Source organism: Hippoglossus stenolepis, chromosome 8, assembly GCF_022539355.2.
Source record: "Hippoglossus stenolepis isolate QCI-W04-F060 chromosome 8, HSTE1.2, whole genome shotgun sequence".
In the NCBI taxonomy this organism is placed as follows: domain Eukaryota; kingdom Metazoa; phylum Chordata; class Actinopteri; order Pleuronectiformes; family Pleuronectidae; genus Hippoglossus; species Hippoglossus stenolepis.
Window position 1 is genome coordinate 16,416,305 of NC_061490.1, and position 24,350 is coordinate 16,440,654.

Here is a 24,350-nt window from a genome sequence, read left to right on the forward strand (position 1 = left end):
AAAATAAAACATTAAAAAAAGATAAAATGCCTCCAAACTGCTCATGTGGTGTCATCCACGTGTCCGTAACATTCAAATTTGACTCGAAACTGTGTCATTTACACCATGTTTTTAAAGGTCCTCTGTGATCCATGCAAGAACGCAGTTCCGGAGAACGATGTCAGAGGACATTTAGATTAAAAACCTGGTGTACATGAAGCCGTTTCAACTCAAATTTGAATGTCGGGGCTAACAGACACTTGGATGACAGCACAGGAGCAGTGTGGAGGCATTGTATGTTTTTCTCTGTTGTTTTTTTATGTTTGAAGAAATGGTCGCCATTTTCTTCAATTGTATTAGATTTGGCTGCAACACAGTTTACCCCTGAAAGTGTTTTGTGGACTCAAACAGTTCACCCGCCCCTCCATCGGCCCAGTGGTGAGTAGATGATGAGTGAATTTGATATTTTGGGTGAACTCTCCCTTTAAAATTGTACATAATTGAATACCTTTTATTTCAGTTCATTCATTTCTTTGCCTTGGATTTCGTGAAGCACTTTTGTAACCTTGCTTAGATAAGTGCTAGAGAAATAAAACAAGTTATTATAAATGTAGTCTCCCCTCCGGTGTTGATTCATTGAAAAGCTTTTGGACGTGTCTGAAAACAATCCGGTGTTTTACATTGACTTCATGTCTGGACCGGTGGTCTGGATGGAACCACGCTGCCTACAGGACCTCTCCTCTCCTCGCGCAGAGCGGCTCTGACACACATGGAACGCATCCTGGGGCGGTCTCGCCCATCATCGGACTCTCTCGGCTTCTTCCGGCGTATCTCGGCCGGGGAGCTAGCCGACTCGATTAGCCCGCTACCACCAGCTAATGTTTGTGGGGTTTCTTTAATGGTAGCCGGCCGGGGTGGATGATACAAACAGCGTAGAAACATGGCGGACGTCGAGGGACAAGAAACTTGCTCGTCGGTCCCTCCGTTGCCTCTCCCTTCCTCCCGGAACGGCTCCGATGGCGGTAACGTTACACCGGGAACCGGCGACGGCAGTTGCCAGACGGCGACCACCGTTACCCCGGGCCCGCGGCTGGTCCGGATAGTGAAGTCCGACTCGGGCTACGGTTTCAATGTTCGGGGCCAAGTTAGTGAAGGAGGACAACTGCGGAGCATTAACGGGGAACTGTACGCTCCTCTGCAGCATGTCAGTGCCGTTCTACCGGGGGGAGCTGCAGACAGAGCCGGTATCTCGAAGGGGGACCGGATCCTTGAGGTGTAAGTGGCTGCTACTCTGCTAGCTTAACCAAAATATAGTATGATGGTGAGACTCGTTCACCTCAGTGTGATTGTCAGTGAAATACATTGCGAGCACAGTGAGCATCATTTACTGTACACTGTGTGTGTGTGCGTGCGTGTGCCTGTGTGTGTGCGTGCGTGTGCGTGTGTGCGTGCACCATCACACTGCTCCTCTCAGGGGGCAGAGCAGCCGTTCACCCTCATGAAAGAAGAGTCTGTGAGTGTCACAGAAAAAGCAAAAAGAGGGATCCAGGCATCATTAAGGATTCCCGTCACACTGTCAACCTGCTCCTCTCATCCACAGCATGCCAAACATCCTCAAGTCATCCCTTGTGCACAGTCACATCCTCCAGGCCAGATGCAGCGTGCGGGACATCTCCACACGACACACTGCATCCAGTGTAGTAGATTGCTTTACTTGCACTAATCAAAAGTCAAATCATTATCATCAGCATCATTGAGTGTGCTGGATCAATACCCCCCCTTGGCTTTGATGTGACTATCCCTGCTGCATTCTGGATGCCTGTCCTCTTTGGTGCCTTTAGTATGCATGGAGATGGTTTGCTGATGTTGGGCTTTGTTGCTATGGAGAGCAACACGCAGCAAACAGCTCAGGATCAGCACTGGCGCTTCACTGTGTTTGGTGTGTGTGGAATAAGGTGATGCAGAGAGGGAGGGACACCGTCAGTTCAACTCTGATTGGCTTCACTCGCCAAAATCCACCGTCTCATTGGCTGGTGTTTGCACACTGCTTTGTTAATGGATGGTCTGCAGTAACCTGGCAGTTTGTTGACCCCATTATTTCTGTGTGTGCTTGTGGGCGAGCGTGAGGATGTTTGTGTTTGCATTTATTTGCATGTTGTATTCGAAGGGAAGCCTGTCAACCTCTCGATATCAGCCCTCTATCATCCATTTTTGGGTCAGTATCCTCCTAAGCCTATGCAGCTTCAGTGTACGCTCCAACTGGCCGTGCCTTACTGGCCTCATCTGGGAATGTCCCATACTGAGTGTCCCATATGTAACCGGTGGAGTCCAGCATTGTGATATGATGAAAAGGGCCGGATGGTGAATATCTTGGGAGGCGATCCTTGTTTATTCTGACAGACAGAGTTTAATATCAAAATCCTCTCGTCAATTGTGTACTTCTTCTCCTATGGAGTACAACAGCAAAAAGGGGCCATTTTAATACATTAAAACTAAGACAATATACCTGAGATCCAAATAACAAAATCCTCCCACTCTGAGCTGCTACACTAATTAAAACAGAACATATATTGGTGTACTAAGTAACAATTTAAGTCCAGCGAGTAAACCTACAATTGTAATTATAGAGAGGCTAAAATAGAAATATCACGTAGCTCTCCAATTGCTTTCATAAACTTATTTATTTGACCTCGCAAGTAGGTAACATTTCAGGCACAGGCCATTCTTCAGATGACAGATATAAGTACAACACTAAATATTACCACATACTACTACTGTATAATGGCATTTCTACACATACAGTGAATATGACAGGCCCAAATATGGCTAGATCTTCGTGGGCTGAAGATTTGACTTTGGTGCATGGAGCCTCTCTGCCCTCCTGTCAGGGACAGCATGTACACACACAGTAACTAAGGACACACACAGCGGATGGCCTGCATACAATCTGCAGTGGTACACAGCCTCTTCTCTTCTCATTGCAATCAATACTTCTTTGCACATTTACAGCCAACTCCTGCGTCTCAGCCCTTGATGCAGAATAATCTATAGACTAGTTTTGTTCAGCCTCCTGCTTCGCAAAATAAAGGAATAATGTTTGCGGGTAATGTTTGACACAATTTTAAGTTTGTGCCATGTATATCCTTTTTTTTTTACATGTTTAGCCTTTTAGAGTGTGTATGAGCATCTTTTCTTGTGCGTGTGTAATAAGTGCGCTTGGTTGGAGTGCAAAATCGAAAACACTTAACTCACAAGTAGCGATGTAATGACATAAAACATTAAGGAAGTAATTATTACATTGACTTGCAAAGACAGAAAAACTGACTATGGGATGTATAGGGTAAATGTCTCTTTAAAGCTGTTTATTGCTTATATGCTCAGTTGTGCTGATGGTGCAAGTGCGAAGGCCACTACATCAAGTGCCAATAATATAGTCATAAAGCTGCTGGAATGAGAGAGCAGCCAAAATGCTTAGTCAGTGTTTTTAGTTGTAAAAGACATTTGCTGTTTCTCCAAGTAAACCTGTAAGATGGTTTCATTTGTGCTTCACGTGTTCCCCATTTGTCTTTTGTGTATTTCTATCTACGTCATCGTCTTTCAGCTCTGCCGTGTAAGCCCCAGACTCCGAATTCCTCCTCTGGCTCGATTATATATTCAGGCGTAGCTATTTCTCACCATTGTGTTATTAGGTATTAGAGAGCTTGAGCTTTAGTCCTCTGTCGCCCTGCCAACGTCAGCCATGCCGTGACGTCATGGCTGACGTAGCAGATCAGTTGTCACTCACTGCTTCTATCTGAAGCATTTCCTGACCTGAAGGTTTAGTCTCATGCTCCTGTGGACAGTTGGAAGGTTTTTGCTTGGGATGGCATCTTCCATAGCATCTAGTTATATATCAGGCACTGCTGGGTAATTACCCCCATCATGGAAGTTATGTTTACACGCCTGTGCGTCTGTTTGTATGTTGGTTTGTTTGTGAGCAAACACAAAACACAAAAACTACTCAAACACACACAAGCTGCCTCCAGCACATAGTTTTGCCAGATGTGATCTCACTGCTTTCCGAATGATCAAAACAACCAGGGACACTAATTTGACATTTTCCACCTCAACAGCCGTCATTAGGAAGAGGCGGACATGACTTAGCTGTGACAGTAAAATTGTTGGCGTGTTCATATACCAACTGTGAATGCTCTGAGGATCATATGATTGGGATCAGGATATTCACAAACCCGTTGCATAGCCCTCTTAAGCTATTCAGGTATGCTATGGTAGTTTGTGGTAGTAGACCTGAGAATGTAGTTTCGTCTGTCTGAGAAGTTCAAAGTATATTTCTTTGTAGTAGAGGAACAGCGTGGGTTGTATTCTAGTATATGAATAACCCCTCAGACACTGCTGGCTTCTTAGGTGTTGTTGTTCAAATCGAAGTTTGACCTCCTTTTTAAAATCATGCTTATATTTGCAACCTATTCATAACATTAGAAATGTGTCAGGGAAACATTTGAGGTGATGCTGGGACTTTTTTAAATAAAAGATGTTGTGGCGGTTTTGAGTCAAGTTAACTGCAGGTCAGGTTGGTACAGCACTGTCAACAACACTGTCATGCCTCTGACACATGGCTGCCAAAGGTCACCCGCCCTGTGTTGCTCATGTTCAGCCGTGCTGATACCATAAACCAGAGGTCTTACTCTTGATGGGGAAAATCCAGAAGGATTTGGAGGACAAGGCCTCTGTCACTCTGCTCATGTTAACTCAAGCTATTTTCAAACGATAGCTCGTTTGCTTTCTTTATTCATTTTGGGACATTTCTTTAAAATTGTTTCACTTCTGTTTTTGCATTGATGTTGAAGTATCACAGATATATTGATGAATTGACTACTACATGAAATTGTACCTTGGAGTATTGTGTATTTTTGAATTAAATTGTATTAAATTACAAGATTTGTCTGCAACTGCAGAGGTTTCAGTTTAACTTAGTCCAATACAAGCTACGGTTTAAAATAAGCTATAGATATAAGCAATGTTATTATCCTTTTAAAAACTTCATATTTGACTAACTTAAGGGAGATTCAGTTAACTTTAATTTAGTGTATTTCAGTGTATAAATGAAATACTCACCATCCTAACATCTATGTCTCTGTGTCTGTTAAACAGTAATGGAGTGAATGTAGAGGGAGCAACCCACAAGCAGGTGGTGGACCTGATCCGGGCCGGGGAGAGGGAGCTTGTGCTGGCCGTGCTGCCCGTCCCGCCCCAGGAGGCTGACTGCTTGGATCCCGGAGACGACGGTTCAGCTCAGTCCTGCTACGACTACTCCGACAAGCAGGCTGTCCCCATCTCTGTGCCCAGCTACAAGCACACTGAGCTGAACCAGGAAAAGTTTGTGGTGGGTGGACCTGTGGATGAATGCATTGATAGATGATAACGAGTGGATTGAAAGAAGACAAATCCAACTCAGTATTGTATTTAATCCTGATTTTGGTAGTAGATCAATTGTCTTTAACTCACCATCATTGCTTTAAGACATTCATTTTCATCAGTTTCTCAACCCCTACTCTCTCCTTCCAGGTGTATAATGTGTACATGGCAGGCAGGCAGCTGTGCTCCAAGCGTTACAGAGAGTTTGTGATCCTACACCAAAACCTTAGGCGGGAGTTTGCCAACTTTACATTCCCTAAGCTGCCTGGGAAGTGGCCCTTTTCCCTGTCAGAGCAGCAGCTGGATGCAAGACGCAGAGGCCTGGAAGAATATTTGGAGAAAGGTGAGGGGGAAAAGTTTTCAAGAAGTGATTTAATAAGGCCACAATAAAAAGGCAATACGTTTGGAACGATCTGTGGGAAATGTTGTCCATTCATACATTTATGTCGGTGTTTAAACAGAATTAATACACCAGTATTGACATCATATTATGTTGTTTCTCTGTAGTGTGCTCTGTACGGGTAATTGGAGAAAGTGATATCATGCAGGAGTTCCTGTCTGAATCAGATGAGGTAAGATGGAAAAAGCTATTGGTGTCTGTTTTTAATAGTCCTCCTCTGTCTGTGACTCACTGTGCAGTTTGTTTCTCCCTGTTGTGAACTAGAACTATAACGGCGTGTCGGATGTGGAGTTGAGAATAGCCATGCCCGATAAAACCACGCTCACTGTCAGAGTTCGCAAAAATTCCACCACAGATCAGGTCTATCAGGTAAACACATGTACACATAATAGACCTATATAAACTGTGACTTTATTCCAGTCATCTAGCATATGCTTGAATCTGCCTTTCACCCTGTCTCATTCTGTGTCTTCCTCCCTCTGTCAGGCTGTGGTAATGAAACTAGGTGTGGACAGTGTGACAGCCAGCTACTTTGCTCTCTTTGAGGTCATCAATCACACATTCGGTGAGTGAGAGCATTTAACTGAGGCGTAATGTTGGGACAATGTTTTCCGTGTATGCTGAGGCACAACCTTAAATTTACCCTTCAGTTGTCGTCAACGTCGACAAACGTGGGAGCAGCAGAAGGAAAGTGTTGAGTGTTATGATTCCTCCTATTCAAAATAATCCACTAAATCATCATTGAAGATGAATTTTCATGTGCGTCACTTCAACAGGTCCTCGGGTTCCCAAGGTTTGTGTGGTTAAAAAGAAAAAGTCAGACTAAGGCAACTCAGTTGACATTGTCACAAGTGGTTACCTTCAATCCATGCAGCACCACTGAATTTATTCTCCATTAACTTTTCGCAAATTGTGTAACTGCAAATACAGAAGCATGAGTACAGCAGCAGCAAAAACAAGGGGGAATTTACATGAGACTGACATTTTTGCTGAAAGAAGCCAAACTTTTGTCTTTCTGGCAGAGAAGAACTGAGATTTTATAGTTTTTATTTAATCCCTCAGTGGTTTGGAGAAGGTCATCCTTGTTTTCTTTTATCAGTTTCACATTAGATTAGCATAAACATTTGCATTCCTTCCACACCAAAGCCTCGCTCATTTCCAAGTTGGAGCAAAGGCAGCAGCTAGAATTCTTCTAAAAACAAGATGATGAATCACTTCTCTTGCTCTTGCCTTTTCACGCTGGTTACTTCTTAATTTCAGGGTTGATTAAAGCTATGTTTTCTTGCATTTAGTGTGTGTGCTATAAGTTATATCTCTGACTTTTTAAACTCTTATCTTCAGCCTGTCATATTTCTATAGGACATTCATTTGAGTATTTTCTGAGAAAGATATCTCATTCTCCCCCTCCCCTTTCTCTCGCCCTATTCTTCTCCAGTGCGTAAACTCGCCCCAAATGAGTTCCCCCACAAACTGTATGTACAGAACTATACCTCAGCCATTCCAGGAACCTGTCTCACCCTGCGAAAGTGGCTCTTCACCACAGAAGAAGAGATTCTGCTCAATGACAACCAGCTTGCTGTCAACTATTTCTTTCACCAGGTATGTGCCTTTCTCTTCTGTGGTGTTTGTAGTTGTTGTTGTTGTTGTTGTTGTTGTTGTTGTTTTAGCAGTGTCCCCTCTCTGCTTCCGTCTTTGCAGGCTGTAGATGATGTGAAGAAAGGTTTCATCAAAGCAGAGCAGAAATCCTATCAGCTGCAAAAACTGGCAGAGCAGAAGAAGACGTCCATGGTCAGTCTCTCACATTGCCAAAAGCCACACAGTACAGCATGTTCCCTATCAACACACGCACACATACACATACACACACACACACAGTTAATCATTATAGTTCACTGTGTCTTATTCCTCTTCATCTACCTCTTCAGTTTCTCTTCACTGTGTGTTATTTATGAACAAAGTGGAAAAGGTGCAACAAGCTGTCCTCTGGGGGGGGGTGTTCTAACAGTGGGTGGTTGATAGGTTTGACTGAAGTCTCACAGACATTAATCTCCACAAACAATGTGCAACGAGAAAGCGAGTGGGTTCTCCTCTGTCTGAAAATACAAATAAACTAGAACGTCACTTATTAGACTGCATATCTCTACCAAGGCCCAACAGTCCCTTTTGAATTCAATCAAGCTGCTCTAATTGCACACAGTGTAAATGGAAATCCGTTAACTGGCTAGAGCCACATTACTATATTTTCTTTGAAAATGGCAACGGCTACGTCATGACTGTAAAGACCCAATCAGCTTGAGTGTCTATGTTTCCAAACATCTCTGTTTCTGCCTGTAAAATTCCGCCACAAATTTTTCTAGACTAAAATTGGGCTACCAGTGTTTCCAAACTTCTCCGTTTAAGGGGCTCTTTAACTCCGGTGTTCTGTGGACACCCGCCGTATCCGCAGCAGGGTTGATGCATTTTTAAATGAAAATGTAGGAGTGTGGATGTAGCCAGTAGTTTTTGTATAATCCTGCCTACAAAAAAAAACACGGTCAGGGCCTCAAACATAACCTCGCTAGTGGAGGTAATTACCCTCAAGATTAAACCTTCTCTAGCTGAGTCACACAGAATTTCTACAGCACCTGCCTATACTCTGCTTTCTGGCTTTTAAGATCGTCCTGCATTTGAACTACATGTTGTAATAAACAGTGAAAACAATGTCTTGCATCATGTCTCCTCTGTCCTCTGCCTCCCTCAGTATCTGAGTTTGTTGCGGGGTTGTGAGGGCTACAATGAGATCATATTCCCCCACTGTTCCTGCGACTCCCGGCGCAAAGGCCACGTCATCACAGCCATCAGCATTCACCACTTCAAGCTGCACGCCTGCTCCGAGGAAGGGACACTCGAGGTAAGGGCAACTGTTTATCAGCGTGATTGACTTAAATAAACTTGGCTTTTTTTGTTGTATAAAGGAAGGAGAATCATAAAGCCTCAATGTTGTTGCAGAACCAAGTGATTGCATTCGACTGGGGGGAGATGCAGAGGTGGGACACAGATGAAGAGGGAATGGCCTTCTGCTTTGAATATGCACGAGGAGAAAAGAAACCACGCTGGGTCAAGATATTTACACCTTATGTGAGTATCACACAATCATTATTATAAATGTCATATAGTACTCAAAGTATTCTAGAGAAACAGGGCTCCTACAGTCATAAAATAAGATGGAAATATGGCATTGTTTGAACTATAACTATCATCTCTGTTGAAAGTAATATATACAGTTTTATAGAAGAATGACTTGAATAACCAGTTTTCTGACTATTCTACTGTTTAATTGCTTGCAATTTCATAATAAATGTATTTGTCTCATATACAGTATTTGAAGTGTTGCCTCACCGCTGAACATGCTTTACGTTTAGTGTCTAAGTAAAATAAAGATGGTCAAGATAAATTGATTTAATGATGTAATATCAAGTTTTAATTAAATATTTTTGGAAATATGCTGGTTCACATTCCAAGAAGTTAATGATCCTATCCTAAAATTAATGATTTATGGTTGGTTTTTTTTACAGATGAGATAAAACATTTTGATAATAATCTGTAGAGGAGCTGGGAGGTGTATTTTTTACATTGTCATCTGACCTCATATGTGTCATACAAGCTTAAGAGCAATATCGATCTTCTCATCCATCCCTCCACCAAAAAGTGAATAAATGTTGAAGGATTTGTTTGAAGTGAAATATAACAGATTTGTCTTTTTGAGCCTAAATTCTCTTTTCCTTTTTAACTGTGAACGTCCAGTTTAACTACATGCACGAATGCTTCGAGAGAGTCTTCTGTGAGCTGAAGTGGAGGAAGGAGGTAAGGACCATCTACCTGCTCATACAACATAAATTAAAGCCTATTTACTCGCGCCCTTTACTCACTGCTCTTGTGTGTACAGGTGGAAGAGGAGGCGACAGACAAGGACAATAAGAACTGCAGTAAAGATGGTATGTGTGGCAAGGTAAGGCTTTGCCTGCCTCTGTCCAGTCTATGGTCCAGCAACAGCCTGGCTGAATCGCTCTGTTCCCTGAGGTTGAGTGTCTTGCTTTCTGTCGTCCTGATTGCTGTTTCTGTTGCAGAATATTTTCCAGCAGCTGAGGCACAGAAGGGATGGGGGCACCTAGGAAGGGAGATCGTTACCTCTTAACTACAAACACTGTCGTCATGGACTCAGCTTACTTTTGATCCTCATCCAGCCCCACGCCCAGCAACACTCAGCTATTAACAACACGGTCATCGTTTGAACTCCGTCAACCACAACTACCCCCGATACATGCAAATCAACATCTTCTAATGAACAGAAGCATATAAGGCTGCACACTTTCGAACCAGAAACTCTTGGATCTAGCACATCATAATCATGCAATAAGCAGAGCTCTGTCAAAAAGAAAGGATGCGTCGACAGACTTAAAGTCACAGATTCGTACAAGCCTTTTTTTTTCTTATTGGAAGAGACTTGAAGTGGAATGTGACCTGTCCAAAAAAGGAGGCGTACCGATTGGACAAGACAGCGGACATGAATAATGAATTCCTGGTGGACTAACAAGGGAAAGTGGAAGCTGTTTCTGCTCAAACAGGGGAACTCTGATCAGCAATACTGAGGGTTGACCACAGGGAGACACCACTGACTGTCTTCTTGAGCAATGCTTGCAGGGGGCCCAACAGAGTGAGGCCCTCAGAATCTTAAGTCACAACTGAATCATGTCATGTGCAAAAAAAATTGATTTGTTCGGCGCTTAATCTGCATTTATAAAAGAAAACTGTAAACATTGTAATGTGGCAAACGAGAGAAGGGAGAGAGACGGCAGCCGTGTCGCAGGACTGTTTTTTTCTTTCCAAATGAGGATGCACAGAACAGACGGATGTGATGGTTGGACACATGGACGGGAATACGCTAAACTTTAGACTTATTTGCACTTTATCAAACAGTATTTACAACCCTCAGACGTAGGAAATGTAACCTGAGAAGGAGGTGGTGGGCAGGATACTGGAGTAAGCCAGGTCTTATTTAGTTTACATACATGTTTGAGTGACTACGGCGTGATAATGCACTGCATCATCAGATGGTGTGTGCACTGTGCAGATCCATGCCTCAAACTTTTATGTTAGTATAAGTTGTTAAGTCTCCATGCGAGTGTTGTGAGGTTGCGGGGCCTTGACCAGTCAGGCAGCAGGTTAGTTCAATATGGTCGGTGTGTATTACTCAGAAACATCAGCAGAGGTCCTCCTCCTCCTACCTGCTGGCCGTGATTGGTTTGTTCCCGAGAGCTCCCGCAGGATTTATAATAGGCCTGTAATTCAAATGGCTTTTTTTTTTTACGCAGCACTATTTATCTCTGTAGCCGGTATGTTCCTACTCTGTTAAACCACTCGTGCACTCTGGAATCAGGTTAAGTGGGACGAGGATTTCTGGGCAGTAAGAGCAGCTTGCACTCTCCATCAACATGATGGAAAAGATCACTGCGCACATTCATTAAAGGGTCTGGAGCGGCTGGTCACATAACTGCAGAGTAACCGTAATAAATTGTAGCTTTAAATAAGCCCTTAATGTTGTAATTCTTAGAATAATGTAATAATGATAATAGTAATGTTATAAGGTTTAATATAATTATCGGATGATGCAATCCGGACTTAAGTCATTAACTTCATCGTAAACCTGACACTCCATTTGCTCCATATGCTGTAGTTCTTACTTAATCCTGCAGATATCACATGCTCCCTTGCTACGAGCATTAAAGCGATGAGGGCTCAGTGATGTGGTCAGAATCATAATTATGATTTTAATCAGGATATTTCCCAAAACTATTTTATATAATTACATGTAAAACTGGAATGGCGCCCACTAGAGCACATACCAAAATTCAGAATATCTTAAATTTCAGTCGCCTAAATATGGCTAATTTCTTTCTCCCCTAAAACGTATTGCTTCCTTCCACCAAGTTTCATGCTCATGTGTCCAGCTGTTTTTGCGCAAAGACCAAACTTGCTATGTCAAAAATAGAACTTAAACCAGCTAATTTTATAATTCGTTTTTAAATTAAACTTGCCTTTTAGTGAATAAGTCGGACGTTTCTAAAACGGTAACGTGATAGTTGTGCGATCACGATATGAAGCCACTGAATGTCAATGAATGATAATGTTCATTTGCTGCCCAACCCGATCTCCTTGTTTGGCTCGTACTAAGAATTTTGACAGTATTATATTTTATCTGAAAGTAAGTGGCCCTCACTTCAGCTCGTTATGAAGATGGTGCTGGTTCTAAAAAGCTGTGCAGGGTGAAAATTAAGCTTCAACAGACCTTGGTGGGTGTGTGAGAGATTCTATTGAACGCTTCAATCCCGAGGTTGAGTGTGCACCTCTGTGCAGAGTTCTTCTGACGTGGTCCGATCTGTCCAACTCTCTTTGGCTCACCTCGCTCTCTTCTTCTCTCTCATTCTGAGTAAAGTCAAGAGTCACATGCATTATTTATATCAGTAAAATAACAGTGTTAAATTCAACATCCCTGTTGTTAAGTTTTCCACCTGACATGGTTTGGCTTTAAATAGGGAAACTCTAAGAAGAGGATAGAGGTTTGACGACCTGCAGGTTCTTCTGACATGTTGAAATGTAAAGTTTAAGACAGTGTTTGGTTATGTCGCTTACTGTAATAAATTGTAACATATTCTTTTAATAAACCGATTTATTGATGCAAAGTTTTGGCTTTTGGAGTCAACTCCTTTTGGAGTGTTTGAACCTGACACAAGTTAGTGGGAGCTGAGTGTGTGGGAACCCCCCCGGTGAGATTTATCCTGTAAAGATGATTTTTACACTCGTTCTCCCGCCCTCCATTTGTGTCTGTTTTCCTTCTTCTCCTCTTTGTCGCTTTCATTTTCACTTCCCCCAGTTCCAACATCTTTTAATGAGATCTGGGAGACAATTACCCAACAGGCAGTGAAAAGGTTGTTTTGTACTGACCTGCATCGAAAGTGGGCGTCCAGTAATTAATAGGTATTGACTGTTGGTGGTATGGGGTATAATCTGGGGACATTTGAATTTTAAAAAAGGTGAGAGCTCCGCCGAGAGACGTCTTGCAAATGATCAGACTTCAGTGTTGATCAGTTTCATACAGACCCTCATTGAATATGGGGACAAGGTGTGTGTGTAGCTTTATACCACCAAAACAAATAAACAGATTTAATCTTTGGATAAAATTGAGGTTTTGGAAATTAAAAAATTCAACTTAAATTTAGAAATATTAGGATTGTTCACTCTGTGTGTGTGTGTAGTTGTCAACCTGCACTAGTGGGTTTTCAACAGGTTTGTGCGACATTGCAAAAACATGCAGTGCAAGAACCTCTGATGGGCTGGAAACCTGTCTGGGAAGTTCCCATCTCTTCTCGCTATGTGCAAACGCGACACCAGGAACGAGCAAACAAACCAAATAAATGTTTTGTAGTCGTTGAGGTTTTTACCATTTGTCATTGACATTTTTAATTGAATAAAATCATTCAACTCAGCAGATTATTTCAGGTATTACTCCCCTCGTTCCTGCTATAAACCCCATGGTTTTCTACATGAGATAAGACTATACAGAGCTGACAGTGCTGCAGTTAAAGTGATTGGTGAAATGTGTGTGCGGGAACTGGGAGTCTCAGGAGAATGTGCTGGTCACTGCATTGGATCTGCAGCAGGATTTTGTACTGTACCACTTGGTGTGTGAGTGGGTTTGTTCCGTGTGTGCACATTTATGCGACAACTGCAGCCACACGTTGCGGTGGCCCCATGACACCGAGGACACACAATCTGCGTCCCACTCTCCTGCTCTGTTCACATGATTTTGTTTTTTCGCTTCTCCTCTGAAGGGAGTCGACACAGAGCAGGTTGACGAGTCCGACGATTCAGGAGGAGGAGAGTATCTCAGATTTATTACCTGTGCGGTATTGCATCTCTCAGCAGCCCCGACAGTTGCACAGACAAAGGGCAGCTCGGTATGACTCTGAAATGCACAGTGGATTGCTCCAGTGGTGATCTACCCTGGCACATACTGCACCTACAGTGGAAAAGTTTAAAAACCAGATTAATAGCCTCAGGGGCTGAAGGTTTGAGTACAGCCATGCCAAGACACCAATTACCCAAATTCAATCATTATAAAGTGTTTGCATTATTTCATAGTCATCCGTTTCACATGGGAATGTTTGCTGAAATCTGACACCCTCGGCCAATTCACAAAATATATATGCAGTCACCTCTCAGCATGGTTTAGAAGCAGCAGCATCCCAGACGAGGGGGGGGGCACTCCTTACCCCTTTCCTCACCCCCTCTTCTCTCGCCTTCCCCCTCTCCCTCTCTCATTAATGAGCAATCAGTTAAAAACGTTATTGGTCCGTATTGGCTTCTTCAGCACATTTCTCTCAACCATGCAAGCACCTCGTTCTTTCTTTGCTCGCCTTCACTCTGCATCGTCTCCGTGCCTCTGCAAACTGTCCCCTCCATCTCAATCTCCCTTTCTTCCCTTTTTGCCCTCTTTATTGCTGTGTTTTAAACCTCCATCTTCCCTTCCCTTCCCTGGCTTGTTTTTCTCTCCTCCTCCTGCCCTTTGTATCTGCCTCCTTTGCTGAATCTTCGATCGAGGCCGAGGTGACCCGCAGGGAATAGAAAATCTGTCTAGAGAGTAAAAAAAGACAGGTCAGTTTATTCCACATTTTTTTACAGCCCGGTCCGTGACAACTTTTTGGCTTTCAACTGTCCAACACCTCTGCACAATGGATGCCATGGTTTTCATTCAAAGCCGGGGTCACACTGATTATATTCCTCTGAATACAGTGTGTGTATGGACAAGTGAATGTGTGTGTGTTCGTAAGATAAAAAGCCATTTGAAAAAGGAATCTTGGAAAGCTGACAACCGCTATGATTTTTCTTTTCTCTGCAGTCTGACCCTCATCGATGCCTGCCCAGGGAGACAGTGATGGTCCGCATTATGAATAAAAACTGCAGCTTTGAAAGAAAGGATTTCTTATAGCTATGGTTTGCTGGTATGTTTACTCACTAGTATTTTTCAAAACACAGAAATATCTTTTCAGATATTGCAATTGCACAGTGTTGTTTTATAGAAGGCAAACTATTGATAATAAAGATCCCTTCGGCAGTACACTGGCTACTTTTCTAGGGATAGATGAATTGTGTGTTTCATAGTAAGCACTGCAGCATAATATAAAGCTAATGATTGTTGCAGGTAATGCAGAAAATGAACTCATCCCATTACATGGAGGGTTTTCAGGCTTCATGAAGATGAATTTTTCGGTTTTCAATTTCTGGAATTTCTAAACATGTAGAAGAATACTGATCACAATGAGTGGAGGCATTAAATTGGGGAAAAAAATAATTAAAAACATTGAGAAAACAAATTAAACTGAAATTAAATTAAAACTCTCATATCCTTGTGGAAAAACAGGACAACATAGAGAAATTGCTTTGTGCCGTCATCAGAAAGCTCCCTCATTTACAATCAATTCAAGATCAGTAAGCCCAGTCAGTTTTAATGAAACCGTGAAAGTGTTGAGTGTAAAAGCAGTTTAAAAAACATTTTACATGCAGCACATGAGAGTAAAGTTTGTCTACTGAGCAACTTCATGGTGCATCTCTTTAGAAATCGAATACAGTCATGCTTTACTTTAGGATCCTCATTCTCTTTATTTATTATTCAGTCAAAGATGAAGTTTGGCCATGATTTAAAAATCAATGAAGCATCCACGGAAATGAAAAGAAAGAATGTGTGAACAGTAAATGGAAATACTCCACAATAAAAGAAGAAAGAAGAAAAGAAACCTCATGTGCCACAGTCCGATCCAGCTCACTGATCAAGTAATATTTGCTGTTTTATGTCCCAGTGTCCTTGACAGCAATTGTGCTTCCAACAAATCCATATCTGTATTTTCCTTTATTGTCCCCTTCTCTCTCAGTTATCGGTTTTTGGCCTCTCACAGGAAGTCTTTTGACAGTGCTTCTCCAAAGTTGGGTGCAGCCATGAGAATCGCGATGGTACAGATGATGTTGAAAACACTGAATCCCACGAGGCACAGGCGGTCGATGACGGCGGCGGCAAACTGCCACTGCTCCGCCAAGCTCAGCTGCCGGTCCTGCTCCCGGACACGTTCCACCAAGAACTGCACCTCCACCAGGAGAGCCTGCATCTGGTTGTCCACGGCTGCTGACTGGACCATGCTGCTGTGGGTGTTCATGGCCTCTGATCTCCCTGCTCCAGCCACAGCCTCGAAACCGCAAGGTCCAGGAGATGTTGTTGACGGGTCGGGCTCTGTTGACACCGCAGGTTCCTGTGGAGGGAACTTGGAGGATGCAAGGTGGTAGTCGACTGGTGTATCTCCAGCTGGTTCTCCTCCTGCTGCTGCTCCCTCTCCATCTCCTCCACCTAATCCACCGTTAACCCTCCCGTGAATGGTGCTTCTGCTCCACTGAACAGGCTCCACTTCCACAGTGGTCTGGAAGGTCTGGAACCCCATGTATGGCAGATGACCGTTAGGCTGGGCTTGTGGATTCGGGCTGTGGCTGGGGTAAGGGAGGATGACAACCTGCGAGTTGGGCCTGTGGGGTAGTGGGTGTGACAGAGGGTGGGTGAGCTGGGCGAGGCTGGCCTGCAGGGAGTTGAGGGTCTGTGGGAGGATGGAGGGCACTGGGGTGGGGATGGTGGTGGTGGTGGCAGTGGTGGTAGGAGAGGACAGGGTCTTGCTCTGAGGGTCTGCCTGGCTGTTGGGGAGAGTCGGGTCCGCTCCCTCGCCCGGACGCTTCATCCGCAGAAACCAGGGAACCCACTGCAGCAGAACCAAGTGCACCTGAACAGACACAGGGACACGTACTTTCACCTGCCTCAGCCAACAGAGTTTACATGAATTACAGTTTGTCCAAAACGCAGCAACAAAAAGAGAATATTACACCAATTTTAGCTTCTCTTCATTGGCTCCCATGTATGTTTCAAAATTGATTTTTAGATTTTATTGTTGACTTTCAAGGCTTGTTCTGGATTTGTGCTCTAAAAAAATCTTTCAATTGTTTCCTATTGTTTGACTTAATTTTTTCATTTTTGACTTGTAAAGGACCTTGTAGCTGTGTTTAGAAAGGTGTTCTATAGACAACATGTATTATTATTATTAGTAGTAGTAGTAGTAGTATAAGTAGTAGTATACGGATGAGAACATTTAAGGACAAGGATGCCCATTTAAACTTAAAAACTTAGAATAAAAATGTTATTGTACTATTTCATTTGACTATTATCTTTTTTGGATTGTTTGGTACATTGGATTTTTTTGTTCCCGTAATTGCTCCATGAATAACATTTTTATTAACATATCTTCATTGTAACTCACCCAGCGCGGCATGTGTCCACTGTTTGGGCTGTGGTGATGGAACTGGAGGACGATGACTGTGGCTACTACAGACATCCCTACAATCACCATGGTGCTGGCAAAGTACTGACCTGTGACAGAACACATTTCACTCACAAGGGTGAAAAAAAACAAAACAACCATAGGCACACATGTGCATAGAGGAGAAACCACGGACCTATCAGCGGAACAGAATCTGAGGTGGCGGGCATAATCTCTGCAACCATCAGCATGAAGACAGTCAGCGAGAGCAGGACCGTGATGCCTGCAGGCAGATCAGGACGCCAGGAGTTGGGGGGTTGCAAAGAAAAAGGAAGAGAAGAAACATGAAGAGAATCGTAGTGTAGCAGTGGAAAAATCGCCACAATCATATGTCTTTCTGACACTCCCAGGAAAACTCATTTAATTTTACTCTCTCATCTTCCCTCCCACATTTTCTATCTTTGACTTTTTCTCTGTCTCAGCTTCCTTTCACCCTCGCCCCCCCGACATCATACAAATGTTCTGTGGAACTGATTACTAGAAAGTTTTCTAGTAATGTTAAAGGAGAGAGATGGTAGGAGAGAAAAAATAGGACAGTGAAATAAGCCAAAACTTGAACACGAAAACAATATATTTCATCTCAGCAGATGAATCTCTCGTTTGCCATTTTCTTGTTGTCATCCCTGCTCTTCCTCTCTAAACTCCTCTTGTTCTTCCTCACCAAGGCTGATCTTCTCCCCGGAGTTTGCAGGCAGCAGGAAGACCACCAAGGTCATGGAGGAGAGGAGCACACACGGGAGGAGGAGGTTGAGAGCGTAAAACAAGGTCCTCCTCCGTAATGTCACCACGAAGGTAACGTCTGGGTAGGGCTCTGCACAGCAGTCATAGAAAACCTCATGTCGACCCCCTGGGACCTCTGAGAGGACAGGAAGAAGCAGAGATGACACTATTTAACTCAGAAAACACAACTGAGGGCTGAGAAAGCCAGAAAACAACATATATTGAATCTTGAAGTAACTAACGAAGCGTATTCTGCCGCAACCACTGAATATTTTTAACGAAGGTAAAAGGAAATGGGTTGTAACGTGAAATGAGAAGCATATGGAGAGAAAATTACATTTGCAGCCTCATAAAAAGATGTCATTGAACTGAGGTGAAAAATAGGACTGAGTCTGCAGGAATTATGTTATGCCTGAGATCACATTAAATCATTAAGGAGAAGTGCATTTTTATTTAGTTCAAGAGAACTAAATAAAAATGGTTTATTAGAGAAACTCTGACTTCTTCTGCAGGACTATAATTTTCTGTAAATATAAACCTAATTAATCTTTAACCCTTTAGAAATCGTTTACAGTCACAGAACTGTATAGCAGTAATGTAAGTATAGTTACTAAGCAACAGTTTGCCACGCAGGGAGCTCCACAGCACGTCTCACCCACTAGGTCCCACTCTCCGTTGCGCATGTATCCTGAAACATCTGCCTCCTTCATCTGGATGTCCAGCAGCCAGCCGTCAAACGTCCAGGAGCCAAACTTCAGTTCACAGCGCTGGATGTCAAATGGAAACCATCTCACGTCCACGTTGCATGTGCTGATAAATATTCCTTGGAAGAAACAGGATAAAAAAGCTCAAAAGGGAAATGGAAGTAAATATTTAAGATGAGTAAACAAGGAGGGGGAAATTCATTTAAAATGTTTGGTGCAGCCAGCTAGAAGTAAGCGAAGGAGAAAATATGTGATCGCAATAAAGATTCTTTGTATTCATTTGCTGCAGTGTGAGGATCGCATGTACAGTCTGACTGGAGACGTAGTTTGTCTTTGAGGTGCAGAATAAAAACTCACCTGGAGGCAGATACTCACAGAAGCCACTGGAGTTAACCAGCACGTTGGTTTTAAAGGTGGCGTCAAACTTATCATGAGCACTGACGGACGGAAACAGTGATAATATGAGTCAGAACTCAGCAGACGTGTGTGTGTGTGTGTGTGTGTGTGTGTGTGTGTGTGTGTGTGTGTGTGTGTGTGTGTGTGTGTGTGTGTGTGTGTGTGTGTGTGTGTGTGTGTGTGTGTGTGTGTGTGTGTGTGTGTGTGTGTGTGTGTGTGTGTGTGACATACTGTACCTGTTGTAAAGCAGAATATCAGGTGTCCAGACCTGATCGGGAGTGAATCGGAGGTTCTTCACCCCGGGATACTCTGACTGGTTCCACTGGAGGTAGTGGTCGTACCACTGCTGAGAGACACAAACACAACACTGGTTTTACACAAGAACAGGAACCACTCTGGAAAATACACACAGATTTTACATGTTGTAATTTGTACAAATCTTATTTTGGTTTATTGTGTGCACAGCTTTTTGACACTTGTCTCTGTGTCCCTGAGAGAATTCCTTTGTCTCTTGCTTTTACTAAAGTTTCTTGCTTTTTATCCTTTAAAACGCTTTTTTTCTGTAATCGATTAATCCAAATGTATAAAAATAGAGGCACCAAATGACTTGAGATTAGTATTTTGGTCACATCGGCCTCAGAAACAAGACTGAATGCATAAGTCTTCAAATATCATGAACCAAACCAACATCTGGGATGATACTGTGCATCTGTTCCTTCCAGGGATGAGGGGGCAGGCAAAAAGATTTTCACTAAACAGATCAATATCACATGATTCATATTTTTCGCTGTACTCACCATCTGCAGCCAAGCGTTTGTGGTGAGGATCTGGTTCTTTTCATCCTTGCATAACACAAAGCAAAGGAAAGCAAATGATATTACATTTTTAAGGAGAGGTTGTAGATTTATGTATTTAAACAATTTTCTCAGGCCTATGTGTACATTTAGTCCGTTTTTACTGTCTGCAGTTGTTCTTCATGCCCATTCTAGAAAAATCCCTATGAGATTCCTTTCTAATGTGATTCAATGTGAGTAATAGGGACAATGTCCACTGTCCTGTTCTGTGTACAACCCAGCCTTAAGCTAGTCTGAAAATCAGGTTATAGTCCATTTTGTATGAAATTCCCTTTTTGTGTTATTATCCCTATACAGTGCAGCTCAGCAAGAAAACCCTGTGCCATGGAAGCACGTGCTAAAATCACTTCAAGCTTCCATCCATCCATCCATCCATTACCTATATCACGCACTTATGCCTTAAGGGTCATGAGGGGGCTGGAGTCAATCCCGGCTGACATTGGGCAAGAAGCACTTGGAGGTTTAGGGAGTTTGATTTGACAAATTCACACTGATTACGATTATTTTAGCTTCATCAAAACACCAGATAGTAGATTTACATTGCAACTGCATTAGGAAGAGGATCCTTTCACAGCGGGCAACGCAGTGGAACAGGGGTTAGCACTCTGGCCTCACATACGTTTTTCTTTGCAGATTGGGATTAGGTTAATTGGAGACTCTAATTTGTCTGTAGGTGTGAATTTGAGAGTGAATGATTGTGGCTTTAATGTGCTGGTGAGCTGTCAAGTGTGTACCCTGTCTCTCGCCCTGATGTCAGCTGGGATTGTGAAAGGATAAGCAGTATAGATAATAGATAGATTGATCTTTTCAAAGCCAATATGGAGAAGAGGAATAATCACGATCTTAAAATGTACATGTGGGCGTGAGAGTAAAGTTGAAAAAAATGCGAACCTTTCCTTTAATATTCTTTGGGTGTGTATTTATTGTCTGTGTGACTGTAACACTGCAGTTATGTGCCATGCGTACCACATCCATGACTTGCATCAGAGTAAAGGAGAACTGAACAGTGAGGGTCTGCGAGTCGTTGGCCACCGGCCTCTCCATGGGGTTGTAGTCCCTCAGTAGCTCTCTGAGCAGAAAGCGCTGGTGAGGACCCTGCACTGATACTGCAGCGTGGATGGAGAAGGGGGGGGTGGAGAATGGGACAATAACAAAGTAGAATGAGAAAAAGTAAGAGTTGATGTCAGGGAAGATGTCAAGGAAGCACTGAAGGCAGCGGAATAGCAGAAAACCATTGTGATTACACCGAGAGTTAGGGGGGGTGGAGGTGATCATGAAAGAGAAGAAGAAGGAAGAGGGGATGGAGATAGAATAGAGGACAGGCTTTTGCAAGTGTAACTGGTGGTAATATTATAATGACGGAGAGGCACAAAGATAAATTGCAGAGTTGATGACAAAGGAAATTAAAGGAGGATAATGAACTGAAAATTTGCACGAGAAAAGAGAGGAATCAGGAAGAAAGAGAGAGGGCAGCAGATGTGGAGGGGGTGGGAGAAAAAATGCGCACCTCCTAATCAATTACGTCTCTGATTGATCACCCGCAGAGTCTCTCCACTACTGTAAAAATGTCACTTTCATCCCATGCAGGGAATAGTGTGGCCATTAAACATTGAAACCCCCCAGACGGACAGACACAGCACTCACGACGATGACAACGGGGGATCTTTCTCCCCTTTTGGCCGCCGAAGCTGCACCGCGAGCTTTGATTCATTCTTGATTCCTTCACCACCAGGCAAACGCTTTGATGTGGAGGGGAGCTATCATTGGTGGATGTGACAGGCACACTGACGTAGTTTTTTTTTTGTTTTTTTTGTAACTACAACGCAACTAAAATATCTCCATAGTATTTTCTATTGCCACCAACTGAAACTAGTGACGGAATAAATGATACAAGATGAATGTGTTCATTGTGTAAAGATCCATATTCACTAACTAGACCATAATTAATCAATACGACTCCACAGATGTCTATTAATCAAATGAAAGGTCCCTATAGTATCCATAATGTCCAACGACAGTAAATCAAACACAGATAGCCTCACATTCACCCCTCTTTCATCTATCTATCCATCTATCTATCTCTCTGTCTCTATAACTTTATTTATTTTTCTTTATCTATCTATTCCTCATCTTTCTTTCTTTACTTCCCTCTCTGCTTCTTTCTCTATCTATCTATCTATCTATCTATCTATCTATCTATCTATCTATCTATCTATCTATCTATCTATCTATTCCTCTGTCTCTCTCCATCTTTCTTTCTTTCTTTCTTTACTTCCCTCTCTGCTCCTTTCTCTCTCTATCGCTCTCTCTCTCTATCCATCCATCTATCTATAACATAAAAACTCACAGCTCGGCTCTGTAATCTGCAGTAAAGACGATTCATTTCATACAGTTGCTTGCTCATCATAAAAATAAATCTATTTTTCTCTCTCTGCACACCCACAGACTCTCAGTGAGCTGCTGTGCTCACAGTTGTCGAGAACAGAGCGCTCAGCGACACAGGCGTTAAAGAGCACATGTAGTGTAAACAGAGCACATAGGAAACACACACACACACTTGTGCGAGCGCATGCACCAGTGAAAGTCACTCACCCCGAAGAAGAGTCACGAGCATCAGCTGCCACAGAGCCACAGCCTGCCACATGCTGCATGCATCTGTGTTCACAGAGAAAGAGTGGGAGAGGAAGAAACACAGGAGAGAGGAGACGAGAGAGGGGGAGAGAGAGATGGAGATAAGAGAAGAGGGGTTGGGGAGAATAAGTGCAGCGAGTGTGATACCAGGAGTGGTAGAGCAGAGAGATGAGGAGAAAGGGAGAGGGAGCAGGAGGAGAGACAGGGTGGGTGAGGAACGCAGTGAAACAAATATTCCTCCGAAGAGCTAGATACTGTGTCAGAGAATCAGCTTGAAAACCAGGCGAACCTCCACCTACAGCTCACACACACCCTTCATGCTACTCTGCTCATCCGTTCCTGCAAACTCTCATCACATGTCAGTCACCTTTATCATTTCCTCATGGACTTACTGTATCTGCTGTTCTTTATGGGTTCATCATCATGATTTCAAGAGGGGCTTTGTATTCGTAGTGACTCCATCCAGGTCATATGATTAGAGTTGCAAGCAATACAGGTGTCTTTAAGTCGAAGCTTTGAAAAGAGACAGGGGGAGGAAATGAAGCATTTGTCTTTGTAAACATACCACTGACCTAAAAGGACACCTTTTTAAACAGTTGAAACATTCTGAAATGAAAAGCTTATCTAAATTATGACCGTCTGTCCCATTTCACCATCACCAGCTGCTTCTTAACTGGTCACATTTGACATCAGCATATTCACAGTGTAAGGCTGACACCCACAGGATATGTTGGCCAAGTGCAAAACGTCACTTTCCAGATCTCCTAAAAGCTGATGTTCACTACACACCTTTAACATGTGCCTAATTCTCTTGATTCTAATTCAAAAATCTGTTTGCACCAAAGAAAGAACCCTGTCAAACTGTAAAAATCTAAATAAACAGACTGTGTCTCGCTCTAATTCTTTTTTATAGTTATCATTTTAACCCAATTACTGAAACTGGTGATTTTTTAAAAAAGAACTTATGTCACGGAACATGACTTTGAGTGAGAGAACAAGATGACAACTTATTACAGTTCAGATATTAATACTGATAAGTGTAATTCCCTTTAAGTTGAAGGTAGCACTCACATGCATGAGGGGGTCGATGCTCATTGATTATAAACAGAGAACAACCAGACCGGCACAGCCTGTAAAGGAATCACATTCTTTATCAAAATAAGACTCATACCATTCCCTCCAAAAGAACAAAGCCTGTGAGAGTGTTGTCCCTTAGAGATTTAGATATAGTCCAGGGGTAAAGTTACATTTTACAACAAGCCAACTCAAAACCCCTCCCCTCATCCTTCCCTTTTCCAGCATGGAGGAAATCCTACAGCTTATTTCAGGTAATGTAAAAATGTGAACTTTATCTAGAGTCAGTGCTTGATTTGCCAATTCTACGTAGAGACATGGTGGTGCAAATGGCGGACTCTGGGAGGGGACTTGTTACTGATTAATATATAAATGACTCATTCTAAGGAAGCAAACACACTTTGTGTGAAATTTATTTTCAAATGCTTGTACTGTCTTTTTTTGTCATGATGCCTTTTATATTTTATGTAAAGCATTTTTAAATTGCACAAATAAACTTGTTTTTTTTTTATAGTGACTTTACTGGATGGAAACCTGAAGTGAGGCAACAGAAATAACATGTGAGCCCTCTGCGCCCTGCCAACAGTCAAAACATTGTATGATTACTGTTATTATTAAGTAGAAAATACAAGTACCTCATGTGAATACTTCACAAGGAATTTTAAAAAAGTAGCCGAACCTTGCCGGTGATCTGACGTCACTCACATGCGCCGTGTTGCTGTTTGTGTCGGTC

General features: G+C 42.7%; 2 protein-coding genes across 4 annotated transcripts; one reads left to right on the forward strand and one right to left on the reverse strand.

The window, feature by feature from the left end:
* The first annotated feature begins 653 nt into the window (after positions 1-653).
* snx27b (sorting nexin 27b) lies at positions 654-12,513 on the forward strand. 2 transcript variants are annotated; one of them, XM_035164420.1, is made up of 13 exons: positions 654-1,254; positions 5,131-5,362; positions 5,545-5,737; positions 5,902-5,966; positions 6,059-6,163; positions 6,281-6,359; positions 7,230-7,393; positions 7,493-7,582; positions 8,535-8,684; positions 8,783-8,911; positions 9,578-9,637; positions 9,720-9,782; positions 9,901-12,513. In XM_035164420.1, the coding sequence occupies exons 1-13, from the start codon at positions 920-922 to the stop codon at positions 9,943-9,945; spliced, it is 1,710 nt and encodes a 569-aa protein (XP_035020311.1). In that variant the 5' UTR covers positions 654-919; the 3' UTR covers positions 9,946-12,513. The 2 variants fall into 2 exon arrangements, with proteins under 2 accessions (XP_035020311.1, XP_035020310.1); XM_035164419.1 differs by having other exon boundaries at positions 657-1,254; positions 9,720-9,768.
* A 752-nt stretch (positions 12,514-13,265) lies between these two features.
* LOC118113546 (neuronal acetylcholine receptor subunit alpha-7) lies at positions 13,266-24,332 on the reverse strand. Of its 2 annotated transcripts, XM_047340779.1 has the most exons (11): positions 23,615-24,332; positions 22,505-23,056; positions 20,879-21,018; positions 19,856-19,900; positions 19,295-19,404; positions 19,020-19,099; positions 18,614-18,781; positions 17,900-18,094; positions 17,375-17,461; positions 17,179-17,288; positions 13,266-16,647 (listed from the first exon to the last, which is right to left on the reverse strand). In XM_047340779.1, exons 2-11 carry the CDS (start codon positions 22,554-22,556, stop codon positions 15,778-15,780), a joined length of 1,857 nt encoding a protein of 618 aa, XP_047196735.1. In that variant the 5' UTR covers positions 22,557-23,056; positions 23,615-24,332; the 3' UTR covers positions 13,266-15,777. The 2 variants fall into 2 exon arrangements, with proteins under 2 accessions (XP_047196735.1, XP_047196736.1); XM_047340780.1 differs by lacking the exon at positions 23,615-24,332 and having other exon boundaries at positions 22,505-23,582.
* Positions 24,333-24,350: the final 18 nt, after the last annotated feature.